The 12,662-nt window shown below is 45.5% G+C and overlaps 1 protein-coding gene and 1 non-coding gene across 2 annotated transcripts; both read right to left on the bottom strand.

The window, feature by feature from the left end:
- Window positions 1-251: 251 nt before the first annotated feature.
- Window positions 252-325, bottom strand: TRNAT-AGU (transfer RNA threonine (anticodon AGU)). Its single transcript has one exon. It is a non-coding gene; the product is annotated as a tRNA-Thr (tRNA).
- Window positions 326-10,623: 10,298 nt separating this feature from the next.
- Window positions 10,624-11,790, bottom strand: LOC130038345 (casein kinase II subunit alpha-like). Its single transcript, XM_056130238.1, has one exon. It carries the CDS (start codon window positions 11,785-11,787, stop codon window positions 10,624-10,626), a length of 1,164 nt encoding a protein of 387 aa, XP_055986213.1. The 5' UTR covers window positions 11,788-11,790.
- Window positions 11,791-12,662: the final 872 nt, after the last annotated feature.

Raw genomic sequence — 12,662 nt, 5'->3', positions numbered from 1 at the left:
CCATTGTTCATTGATTTGCTCAAGTGGGCACCAGTAATGTCTCCATTGTGAGACTTGTTGTTACTATTTTTGGCATATCGGATATGCTACAGGGAGCTTGCCAGGCTCTGTGGGTGGGATATTCTTGGTAGCTTGCCAGTCTCTCTGAGAGGGACGGAGGAATCGAATCCGGGTCAGCTGGATGCAAGGCAAACACCCTACCCACTGTGCTATAGCTCCAGCCCAAAGAAGTTAGCCAGGATGCTCGGTTGAGGCACTACTGCGATTTGAACCCAGGATCTCCTGTTTACTAGACAGGCGCTTTAAACAACTAAGCCACAGCGCCGAGGGATAGCACAATGGGTAGGACGTTTGTCTTGCACGAGGCCGACCTGGGTTCGATTCTTCCAGCCCTCTTGGAGAGCCCGGCAAGCTACCAAGAGTATCCCACCCGTATGGCAGAGCCTGGCAAGCTCCCCATGGCATATTCGATATGCCAAAAACAATAACAAGTCTCATAATGGAGACGTTACTGGTGCCCGCTCGAGCAAATGGATGAACAACAGGAAGACAGTGCTACAGTGCTACATTCTTGTGTTAGTAATAACATTTAGGCAAGAAAGAAAATTTAAAGAGATTCAAATTAGTAGAGAAATCAAAGTATCATTATTCACAGATGAACATAATATTGTACATAAAACCTCAAGAGACTCCACAAAAAAAACTTGTAAAAATAGTAAACAAATATAGTAAAGTGGCAAGCAGAGAGAATGGGCAGAAACCTGTTGTATTATTTATTATATATAAACTATGGTGAAGAGATAATTTTGAATAATCAAAGTTAAAATCATTTGGAAACGTATGCAAGTAACCAGGAACAACACAAGAGATAAAATATTTAGGTGGAAAGTATAGTTCACTGCTGAAATAAAAGACACAAGGGAATGGAAAAATATCTTTGTACATGGATTAAAAGAATCGATATCATTAAAAGAACCATACTACCCCAAACACTATACAAATTCACTGTGATCCCCATAAAAATTTATATGGCATTCTCCAAGGACACAGAACAAATTTGATTAAAATTCATATGGAACTATAACTCTCGCAGACAGAATATCCAAAGAATTCTGGGAAGAAAAGCATTGCATTCCCTGATTTTAAACTACACCACAAAGTTGTAGTAATCAAAGATGCATACTACTGGAATAAAGACAGATTGTTAGACCAATGTAACAGAATTGGGGGTCCAGAGATAAATGCTCAGATGTTTGGGGAGTTAATTTATATATTATTAAAGGAATCTGGTGCATGAAGTGTAGCAAGGAAAGCCTCTTCAACAAATAATGCTGGGGAAGCTGGTTAGTCTCGTATAATACGATAAAATCAGACCTCTATTTTACTCTATAAAATTTACTCTATAAAATTTAATTCAAATAGATTAAAGACCTCAATATCAGACTAATATCAATAAAATACACTGAGAAAAACAGGAAGAACTCTCCACTATAGTGACTTCCTCAGAGAAGTCTTCAATGATGAGCCTCACGCATGAAGGAACCAACAGAGGAACCCAGGACCTGTGGCTGAGATCTCCAAGCCTGTTCGGATTGGAACTGGTCCTTCTCCACCCAGATCGCCCATTCTCTAGTAGCTTGGCAGTCACAGCTACAAACTGTCCCCGGCACCATGTAATCTCATCAATGGCCAATATCCAGAGACTATCAAAAATAAATAGTGAAGTTAAACAAATATTTCCTCAAATAAGACACAAATGTGATCAACAAGCACTGGAAAAGGTGTTCATTGTCACTGATAATCAGGGAAACGCAAATAAAAATAACAATGAGATATCACCTCATATCAGTGAAAATGTTCTATATTAAAATGTCCAGAAACAATAAATGCTATCAGGGATGTGATGAAAAATGAATTCTGATTCAATATAGTGGGATTGTTGGCTGGCTCAACCTAAATTTAAAACAGTTTAGAGATTTCTTGAAAGATTTAAGAAAAGAACCTCCATATGACCCAACAATCCTCCTTCCAGAAGACCTACCTTAAGAACATTCCAACATAAATCTGTAAGGATATATGCAAACATCTGTTCATCACAGCAATATTTACAATAGCCAAATACCTGAGATAACTTACACACCCAATAGCAGAATACTAGAAAAGGAATTGTGTTATGTATATACAAGGACACTATTCAGCAATGAGAAAGGATGAAAATTTGCATTTCTCTGCAATTTGGGTAGAACATCCAAAATGAAGTGAGTCAGAAGGAAAAGGACAAAAACAGGATGATCTCACTCATATGTGAATGTAAAGAAACAAAAGAAGGGAAAAGACAATTGCCAAGGAAACAGACTGAGAATGTTAACAGAATTGTGAACGGAGGCTACAAAGGGAGAATGGGGAAGAAGAAGCCTTGAGATAATGATGGAGGGATATTGACACTCTGGTACTGTGAGTGGCATAGTAGAACTGCAAGTACAAAACAATAAAATTGGTATTTTACCATGATAATTGATTTCTTTTTTTTGATAATTGATTTCTTAAACACAGGAGAATGGTGCTGAGGACACACAGCACGTTGGTTAAGACTGCAGGATTTCAGCGGCAGGAGCAATAGGCCAGCGGATATGGTGTTTACTTTGCACATGGCAGACCCAAGTTTGTTGTTGGTTTTTTTTTTTCTTTTTTGCTTTTTGGGTCACACCCAGCGATGCTCAGGGGTTATTCCTGGCGCTGCACACAGGAATTATTCCTGGCAGTGCTTGGGGGACCATATGGGATGCCGGGGATAGAACCCAGGTCGGCCACATGCAAGGCAAACGCCCTACCCGCTGTGCTATCTGTGCTATCGCTCTGGCCTCGAGGCCCAAGTTTGTTCCCGGTCACCCCATATAGTCCCGTGAGCCCCAGCAGAAGTAATCCCTGAGTGCAGAGCCTGGAGTAAGCCTTGAGTACTGCCACATGTAACCTGAAAACTAACTTTAACAAAAACTTTAAAAAAATGCAGAGTTGCTGGTGTCTTCCATCTGAGTCCACTGCTGACACTTTTTAGCTATGGGTTCTCAGGCAACTAAGTTGATGGTACTTACTAAGCCTCATTTTCCTCAGACATGAATAGTAATTTCTTCATGGAGGGTGTTAAGAGTTAGGCCGAGTATCTATGTAAAATTGCTTGGACATAGGGAATGCTAAAAAATCTCAGTGATTTTGTCATGGTACAATCCTACACCTGTAATACAAGGACACTATATAGAAATAAAAGGGAGTACTGTGAAAATCTTTTAAGATACAGCAGGTTAAGATGTAGATTTGTAGGATTATTATAAGGGTTAATATTCCATGAAAATGACCATGTTTCTACGTAAATGAACAACGATAGCACTGCCTTCCACTCCCCACTAACTTCAAATGGCTTTTTTTAACTTTCTGCCTGACGGATTCCTGAATTAGGCATTCATAAAACATTGATGGATGTTCACAAACAAGCTTTGTGGGAATTGTGGTTATATTTATTTGAGAAATGTACTGTGAGTTCCCTCACAACACAGGAGCTCTCTATAAAGATTACCCCAGAATTTAAGATCTCAGAATACTACACAACTCAAAAGCCATTTTGTTTCCTCTATGCTTTTCTGGGCTGGAGCGGTATCACAGTGGTAGGGCATTTTCCTTTCACGCAGCCGACATGGGCTACCCGAGTTCGATTCCCCTGCCCCTCTAGGAGAACTTGGGAGGCTACCAAAGTATCTCACCCGCATGGCAAAACCTGGCAAGCTACCCGTGACATATTTGATATACCAAACACAGTAACAACATTCTCACAATGGAGACGTAACTGGTGCCTACTCGAGCAAATCGATGAACAACTAGAGGACAGTGCTACAGTGCTATGCTTTCTTTTATCAAAGTATTTTATTCATGTGTACAACAGAATTAGTGTAATATTAACTTTTAATTACAGGCTTAAAGTCAATATCTGCAGCCCACATAGTCAGGAATGTGCCCCCTTCCCCGATCTCCCTGAGCTTCCCAGAGCCTGGTAGTCATGCACACGAACTATCTCTGGTATCATATAAGCTCATTAATGGCTATGATTCAGAGACTGACAAATAAATCTCGGAAGAGAGCAAGAATCTGCAGGGATGTATTTCACCCTAGTTGTATACAGTTAGTTGTATTTAAGATTTTAGAATTCCTGGAGTGCATGGCCACAAATACGACTGCATGACATATAATGCATTACACCACTGATATATCAAGAGTAGTGCAGTAGCACACCAGATTTGATGGGGTATAAAATAGAAGGCAACAGATGCTGATATATATAAATATATATATATATAATATACGGTTTACCCTGTAAAAACATGTTAGTAATCTCTTTCTTACACAAGGGCTTAACGGCCCCAAGGTGAGACACAACAATCTTCATACACTTTCCACTTAGGAAACATTTTTGGATCATTTTTATCAGACTGCTCTTAACAATCAATACCAAAAAATTAGTTAGCATCTGCCTTTGGGGCAGGCTTGGGTGATAATGGAAAACTTCGAAATCATGGTGGTGGAAAGGTGTAGTGGTGGTGGTTTTGGTGCTAGAATGTTGAAGTTCATAAATTGTTGTGGACAAACTTATAAAAATAAAAATTAAAAAATAATGTTATTCCTGTGTGTCACAAAATTAGTATAATGTGACCTTAATGATAGGCTTCAAGTCAATATTTACCCAAAAGAACATCAACAGGATTAATTTTATGTTCTCTCTCATGCCTGTTTCTCTTCCTTGATGGTTGTACAAGTGTTTATTTCAGTGTTACTCCGTGCTTTGAGATTCACTTATAATGTGAGGCTTCTTTAAGGGGGACATGGACAGGATTGCTCAGAAGTGAACTAAACTAATCCAAGGAAAGGCAATGATAAGGGGTGAGCTGGCAAAGCAATTGCGCTGGACAGAATGCTTGTGTCCTCCCCTCCGCCCACGGCAGATGCTCAAGTCCTAATGCCCCAGTGTGATCATTTCAGGTTGGCCCTTCTGGGTCTGTACAATTCAGGCAAAACCTCAATCGAGTAACCTTTCACAAACACATTAAGGACTTGGGCCAACCTGTGAACGACGTGAGGATATTTCACTGAATATTTCACTAACTGCTGAGGGAGCATGGGCAATAGGCATGGGGTTAAACTGCAGACAGTCAGAAGGATGGTTTCCCTTTCTGCTCAGTTGGCAGGCATGCACTTTCTTACAACTCAGCAACCAGATTTACAGCCTGTCTCATTTCTGCGTGCCTTGTGCTCTCGCTCCACTACTACTGGCCACACAATAAAAACGAACACAAATTGGGTGACAGAGTGATTGCACAGTGGTAAGACAGAGACTTGGATGAGGCTGAGCTGGACTGTGCCCCATTATGGTCCCCTGAGCCCTACTTGTCATGATCTCTGGGTGCAAAGTCAGAAGTAAGACCCAAGTACCACCAGGTGTTGCCCCAAAGCTATATATATATACACACATATATATGTATATATATACATATATATATCTATATACATATACATTTTATGTATACTTTTATGTACACATACACACACATAAATCTATACCCAGAATTTAAGGGCGAATATAGCATGCTGCTGGTTCCCAAGAGGACGGATGAAACTGAATTGCTCTCCATCTGTGTGGTATTATGCTCTGTGACAATATGGGTGACCTATAGCCCTGTTGAGAAATGAGGAATCCTGTCAGCAAAGCCTTTTTTCCCACATAATATCAGGCAATGAGACCCACTGCCAAGAGGCTTGTTCCACTCCTAACTTGTTTCCAGGAATCACTGTCTGTCTGGGATTGACAGTACCCAGTGGAGACCCCAGCCCCAAAACCACCGAGGATCCTGACTTGATGTTCTCTGGGACAGAGAAAAAGTCCACCAGTAGTACCCCTAGGACAGCAAGGAGCGCATCTCCTAAAGAACTCCCATGGCCCACTATCACCTGGATAGCAAAGCAGAATACTACATTTACTGACACTCAATTTCTTTTACATAGCGTCTGGAATTTATTGAAAATAGGAAAAAGATTTTTGTCCAGGGAGTGGATGGGAGTTGGGTAGAATGAGAAAAGTCTTTTTAAAAAACTCCTATAAATAATCGACGAACAAGCACATAACTAAGAAAATACTGCAAATTCAGAAGAGCACTGGACTCTGGGCGAAACTAAGAGGTCCACAGGAGAGAACGGGTGACTGGGCTGGGCCACCAGGCGGCCCCGGGCCATGGCAGGCCCCTGGCAGGAGCAGGTAGGTGTCTCTAGGCGTGGGGAGAGCACGGTTCCCGCTGAGGGAGAAAGGCCAGCCGCAGCGTGGTGCGGGCAGGGGGCGAGCTGTGGGGGTCATCGTCCAGGGGCTGTGCCCCCCAGCTCTCGCCCTCCCGGGTGCGTCCGGACGGACAGCCAAAGGCCACGGTGTGTCGGTGTGTCGGTGGGATGCCCCGGATGGTGGTGGCGGCGCTGGTGCCTGGGCACTCCGATGCAGGCCTGGTGGTCTGGCGGGAGGCGGCTGCCCAGCAGAGGCGCCGTCTGCAGTGGACTGTCCTGATGGGCACGGGAGGGGCCGGGCGGCGGCAGCGGGAACCTGGGGCGCTCTTCTGGAACAAAGGCAAGCACGACGCGGGAGGGGACGGGGGCGCGGGGGACATCGCGGGGGGCGGCGAGGTGCGGGGAGGGGAGGCGCGGCGCGAGGACGCTCCAGGCCAAGGATGCCAGAGGCCAAGGATGCCGCTGGCGGCGGCGGCGGCCGCGGCGGCAGCGCGACTGGCGCGGCCCGGCCTCCCCGGCCCCCGCCCCCGGCCCGCCCGGCCTAGAAGTCTTCGTCCTCCACCCAGCCAAAGACCCGCTTCATCTCGGCCAGGAAGCCGCGGTAATCATTGAGCAGGGGGCTCTTCTTCCGGATGTAGGGGATCACCCACTGCAGGGCGCGCCCGGTCATGCGGGTGATGAGGAACGTCACCTTCAGCGCATCGCTGGAGAACAGGGTCTCGTCCACCAGCATGTACGCGCCCGTCTGCACGATGAACTCGGGGAGCCGGTCGGTGTCGCCGTCGAACAACTCGGGAAAGGGAATCGGGTTCCTCCAGCGGCGCGTCTGCGGCCGGATGGGCAGGGCCAGGAGGGCTTTAATCAGCTGCACTCGGCCGTCCATCGCGCTGCGCTGGCTCGGCGGGGCTCGGCTCGGGGGGCTCGGCGGGTGGACGGAGAGGCGTGGCGGGAAGTGCGTGTACGCGGGGGCGGGGCGGCCCGGGGCGGGGCGGGGCCGGACGGCGGCGCCTGCGCGGGCTCCGCCCCCATCCCGGCTGTCGCGAGCGCGCGGGTTTTGGGCGGCGGGTGGGGGGAACGGGAGTTGGCGCCGGCCTGGGCGCGTGCGCGCGTGGACACGCGGCGGGAGGCGCGCGCCGGCGGGGGCCGGCCTCCCGCGCGGGGGCGGGGTTTCAGTGCCCGCTCGCTCGAGGAGGCGGGGCAGGAGGCGGGGTGGGCGGGGCTGTGACTGCCCAAGGACCAAGGCAGAGCGATGGCGGGGGGCGGGGGGCGGGCCGTGGGCGGAGCCCTGTGCTGGGAGGCTGGCAGGGATCCTGCGCGGCTTGGACAGCAGCCGTCTTGGGCTTCTGTTCGGGCAGGGGCGCTGTTCTCCTGCCTAGTTCTTCTGACAGGCATCAACCCCTAGTTTGTGCTCCCCCTGACTCTGAGAAGCCCCTCGTGTGAGGTCCTGCGCACACATTTGCCCGCCTGGTCCAAGAACCCGGCGCGGCTCTCTCTAGATGTGGTCTCCATCAGGAGAATCCCAACTACGCTCCACAACCCTCTAGAGCAGCCGAGTTCAAGACTAGTCCTGCATGCCTAGTAAATGTAATGTTCGAGATGGGTGTTTGATCACTGTACAATTGAAACCCAAGCACAAAAATTTGTAAATCCACAACTGTACCTCATGGTACTTCACTCACAAAAATTTAAAAAAATGTAAATGATGGAGAATGGGCACTGGTGGAGGGATGGGTACTGGATTGTTGTACAACTGAAACCCAAGCACAAAATTTGTAAGTCTACAACTGTACCTCATGGTGTTTCACTAATAAAAACTTTTAAAAATAAAGTGTTATCTCCAAAAAAAAAGTAACATTTGTAAATCTCTTCATTTGTTCCCAGGCCTGCTGGCCATCCTCTGGTGTGTTCTCGAAGTTGCAGCTTCCCCCTTCAGACCAGCAGGAAAGGGAGTCAGTGGGCTTGAGAGATGGGCCAGTGCATAGCACTGTCTCCAGTTGTTCATGGATTTGCTGGAGCGGGCACCAGTAACGTTTCCGTTGTGAGACTCTTTGTCACTGCTTTCGGCATATCAAATACGTCCCGGGTAGCCTGCCAGGCTTTGCAGTGTGGGCAGGATACTCTTGGTAGCTTGCAGGGCTCTCCCAGAGGGGCTGAGAAATCCAACCCTGTTTGGCCAGGTGCAAGGCAAACTCCCTACCCACTGTGCTATCGCTCCAGCCCATAACGCAACTTAATCTCGGGTTTAATCTCCCCTTCGTAATCTACTGCTTAGAAGCAAGTTACAGGTCCCACTCTCAACTGCACCATCAGGAAATCGTACACTTAAACGTCTGTCCTCCGTAGCATGGGTCCAAGGTTGTCTACCACGGAGTGGTGATTCATCCTTCTCTTGAAGAACCTCTGGCGTGTTCAGAGTTCTGTGAAATTACGAATGACTTAGCTAGACACGTTGATTTACAGTCTTTCGTGTCAGCCTATGTTTTCCCTTCCCTGGGGTAAATAGCTACTGGAAGGAGGAGCTCTGTGCCTTACAGTGCTTTTGAAAAGGCTCATTATTAGAGCTGAAGCCAAAGGAGCCGCCAGCTTTCCTACCCAATCGGATGAGGGCATCTACAGAAACCTGAAACTAACATGCTACTTCAAGGTAGAAGTCAGAGTACCTTCTGCCCCTGGAGCGAGATCCAGTCAATATTGTAATAGGGGCTATGCCCGTTGCAATAAGTAACCCCTAAAGTAGAAAGAAAAGTGGGGACAGGACAGGAAGGGAATGGAAAGTGTAGACACGATGGCAGGAGCAAAATAAAGAGTGAAGGAAAAACGAGCAAAGAAGAAAGCGAGGAAACGAGGAAAGAAGGCGGGGAGGAAGGAGAGAAGCATGTGAAGACAGAGAAGGATGTGAGGAGGGAGGGAGGAAAGCAGCAAAGGAAGGAAGGAAAGAGAGAGAGGAAAGCACATTGAGATGGGCTCAGAGAGGGCACACTCTTGTTACTGGCAGATAACAGGATCACTTGGAGAGAAAACTGATACTCTAGGGGATAGGACTGACAAGAGAAAATGTTGAATAAATGAGTTTAGCAAGCACACGTGGTAGCAAAGACTTTAATCCTATTTCTAGTTACAAAATTATAGTTTCAAAGTAAAATTTAAATCCTATAAAATGTGAAAGCAAATGGTTACCTAGGACAAAAATCCAAAACCAGATGTTCATGGACAACTACAAACTACTTCTCAGTTAAACTCTAGAATTTCCGGGAGAAGGGGAGATAAACGCGCATGCGTTTCAACACTCAATTTGTTTAGATGGTTGATTCTTCCCAGATTGAGCCAAGGGTCAATATTCCCCCCCCCCAAAGAAATGTTAACCTAAAGAAAAACTACCGATTCACACCTACTCTAGAAATGTAAAACACATAGAATCACTACAACCACAGGACCTTTGTTATTACATAGGAGTATAATTTGTGTACTCCCTCATATCAAATAACTGGTTGATCTCATTGTTTTAGAACTTATCAGTTAAGACTTGTCTATCAGAGAAGACTTGTTCATTCATTCTACCTTTGCACACATTTTGCCATTGCATCCTGAATATATACCAGGCAAGCCTTCTCATCTCTGACCCCTGATCCCTGCAATTAAAAATAGTAAAACACACTCAATTCAAGATGCTAAATATCTGGACATGGAGAGGAAAGGAGAAAATGGCAGCTGCTCTCCTGTCCAGCCTGGTCATCCATCCTACCCTCCTTCATATAAAACTGCAGAAATCATCCATTTCTACATAGGATATAGATTCAATCATTTCTCCTTAAGTCAGAGAGGTAAGTTGTTGAGTCAACTGACTTACACTATTGCCTCCCCTCCCGTTCAAACGTGCATGCTCTGAAATGATTGATGACCGATCTCCAATTCTTCTCCATTTCATATTCCAGCGTGGCGAGGCAAGATTATCTGTTGGATTCTGGCTGCAGTAATCTCCATCTTACTCTTCTAGTTCTTAGTTTATTGCTTTCCTTTATTCACCACACTGGAGCAATGATTCCTAGCACATAGCATGAAAACTCTTAGTTGATTGCAGATCCAAGCCATTCTAAATACATTTTTTGTTGTAACTGCATATAAAAAAAGCACCTGGGAGGAGAAGATAGAAGAAAATCATCCATTTTGGGACTGAACTAGCAAAACTCTATAAATAACATGAGACGCAGTGGTTTTTCAAATATCTCAGCCCTCCCCTCCAGACGTAAGCAACATTAAGAAGAGAATGGATTACCCTACCTCTGCCTGAGCATCAGGAGACAGAAGGAGCAATTACTTGTGAGTGCGAGTTGAAGATGTAGTGGTCTTCCGAGCGGTCTTGGAAGCAGCTGTTACCGGTGGAGCTGTCTGAGGTCTAAGGGTTGAAGAAGCTGGCCCTAAAGAAGTACCTGGATTCATATTGACCTCGATGACAGGTATACAGCCAGCTGAACCAATTTGACCTTGGTTCTTCACTACATTACAAAAATAGGGGTGTTCCATGGCTTCTTTGGCAGTGAGCCGTGATTGATGGTCATATACTAGCAGCTTGTCTAGGAAATCAAAGGCCTCTGGGCTGACAAGGTGCTGGTTCTCACTGTGAACAAAACACTCCCATTGCTTTCGGGAGTGTGTGCCTATCATCATTTTAAAATTTGTATCTAGTACAATTTTGTATTTGTCAATATAATCATATAAATCTTTCGTGCCCAGAACGTTGGCTATCTTCACCAACTGATCATTATTATCGTTACCATGAAAAAATGGCTCCTTGCGAAAGATCATACTTGCCAACATGCACCCCAAGCTCCACAAATCCAAACTATAATCATACATCTCATACTCTACGAGCAACTCGGGACCCTTAAAGAATCGGGATGCGACCCGAACATTATATACTTTTCCAGGATGGTAAAAATCAGCCAAGCCCCAATCAATTAGCCGTAACTTTCTGTTTTCATGGTCAATCATAACGTTATGGGGTTTCAGATCTCTGTGCATAATCCCCATGCTATGACTATAGTCCAAGGCCTTCAAAATCTCATACATATAGAATCGGATATCATAGTCAGTTAATGTCTTGTACAATTGTCTGTAGTCTCTGTTATTTACGTGCTCCAACACCAAGGCAGGGGCTCCTAAATTAGGGCTTTTTATAATGTCTGTCAAATATATGATATTGGGACCACCTCTCAAATTCTCCAAAATCTTTATTTCACGCTTGACTTTATTCTCCATAACTGGCTTCAGTATTTTAACGGCAACTTTTTTATTATTGTTAATGTTGATGGCTTCAAATACTTCACTATAGTTTCCCCTGCCTAGTTTTCGAGTGAGCTGGTAGTCATCACGTTTTCCCCATTCCACCACATATGAATCATAATCCCAGTATTCTCTGGGTCGTTGTGTATTAACCTCTGCATAAACTCTTGCTCTGCTTGGCATGGTTACCGACATGTCAGAAAGGCTGGGGATAAACTTAAAGGTGATTGTTGGCAATGTGGCAGTCACTCTCTTCAGAGACAGCTCTACGTTAGATCTTGTTTCAGACCTTTTTTCTTCCAAACTTCGTATGCCCTTTAAGAGAAACATCAGATCAGCAACTCTAACATCTGCTTTGGAGAATAAGAGTACACAACACGTTACTGTGTGCGCCTTGTGCATATGATGTAGAGTTCAATCCCTGGTCTTGTCCTGTGTGGCTCCTTGAATACCACTGGGTGAGCCTTATCTGTGACAGAAGCTGCAGTAGCTGCTGCTGCTGCTCGCCCCTGTGCTCATACAAAAAATATGGCTGTCTCAGGAGAGGAAGGGACATATTGTGTGGTGGTTCCAGCCTCAAAGATCACTTTGAGGGGCTGAATCGATAGCACAGCGTTTAGGGTATTTGCATTGCACGCGGCCAACCCGGGTTCGATTCCCAGCATCCCATATGGTCCCCTGAGCACCGCCAGGAGTGATTCCTGAGTGCATGAGCCAGGAGTAACCTCTGTGTATCGCTAGGTGTGACCCAAAAAGAAAAAAAAAAAAGAAAGATCGCTTTGAGACTAGCCCTCTTTTCTTCAAGTGGAGTCAGATAGATTTTTTGAAACTTATTTAGAAAGATGTGAGGGGAGAAGAGAAAGAGATTCTTACAAGGTCGAGAGCAGATATAAGCAAGCCACCAAACAAGCAAGTGAGGTACATTTTCAAGGGCTTGAAGAGCAAGAAGCGTGTACCTTGGTTCTGACTATATTTCAAATCATGGCCACAGATTGCTGGGGACAAAGGAAGCCTTCCTTTTCACCTAATGTTCTCAAAATATACTGCCAATTTACACAAGCTGGAGATAT

This window comes from Sorex fumeus, unplaced genomic scaffold (assembly GCF_029834395.1).
Source record: "Sorex fumeus unplaced genomic scaffold, SorFum_2.1 ptg000075l, whole genome shotgun sequence".
Taxonomy (NCBI): domain Eukaryota; kingdom Metazoa; phylum Chordata; class Mammalia; order Eulipotyphla; family Soricidae; genus Sorex; species Sorex fumeus.
Note: the sequence above shows the minus strand (reverse complement) of the source record. Positions and strands in the feature narration are given on the sequence as shown.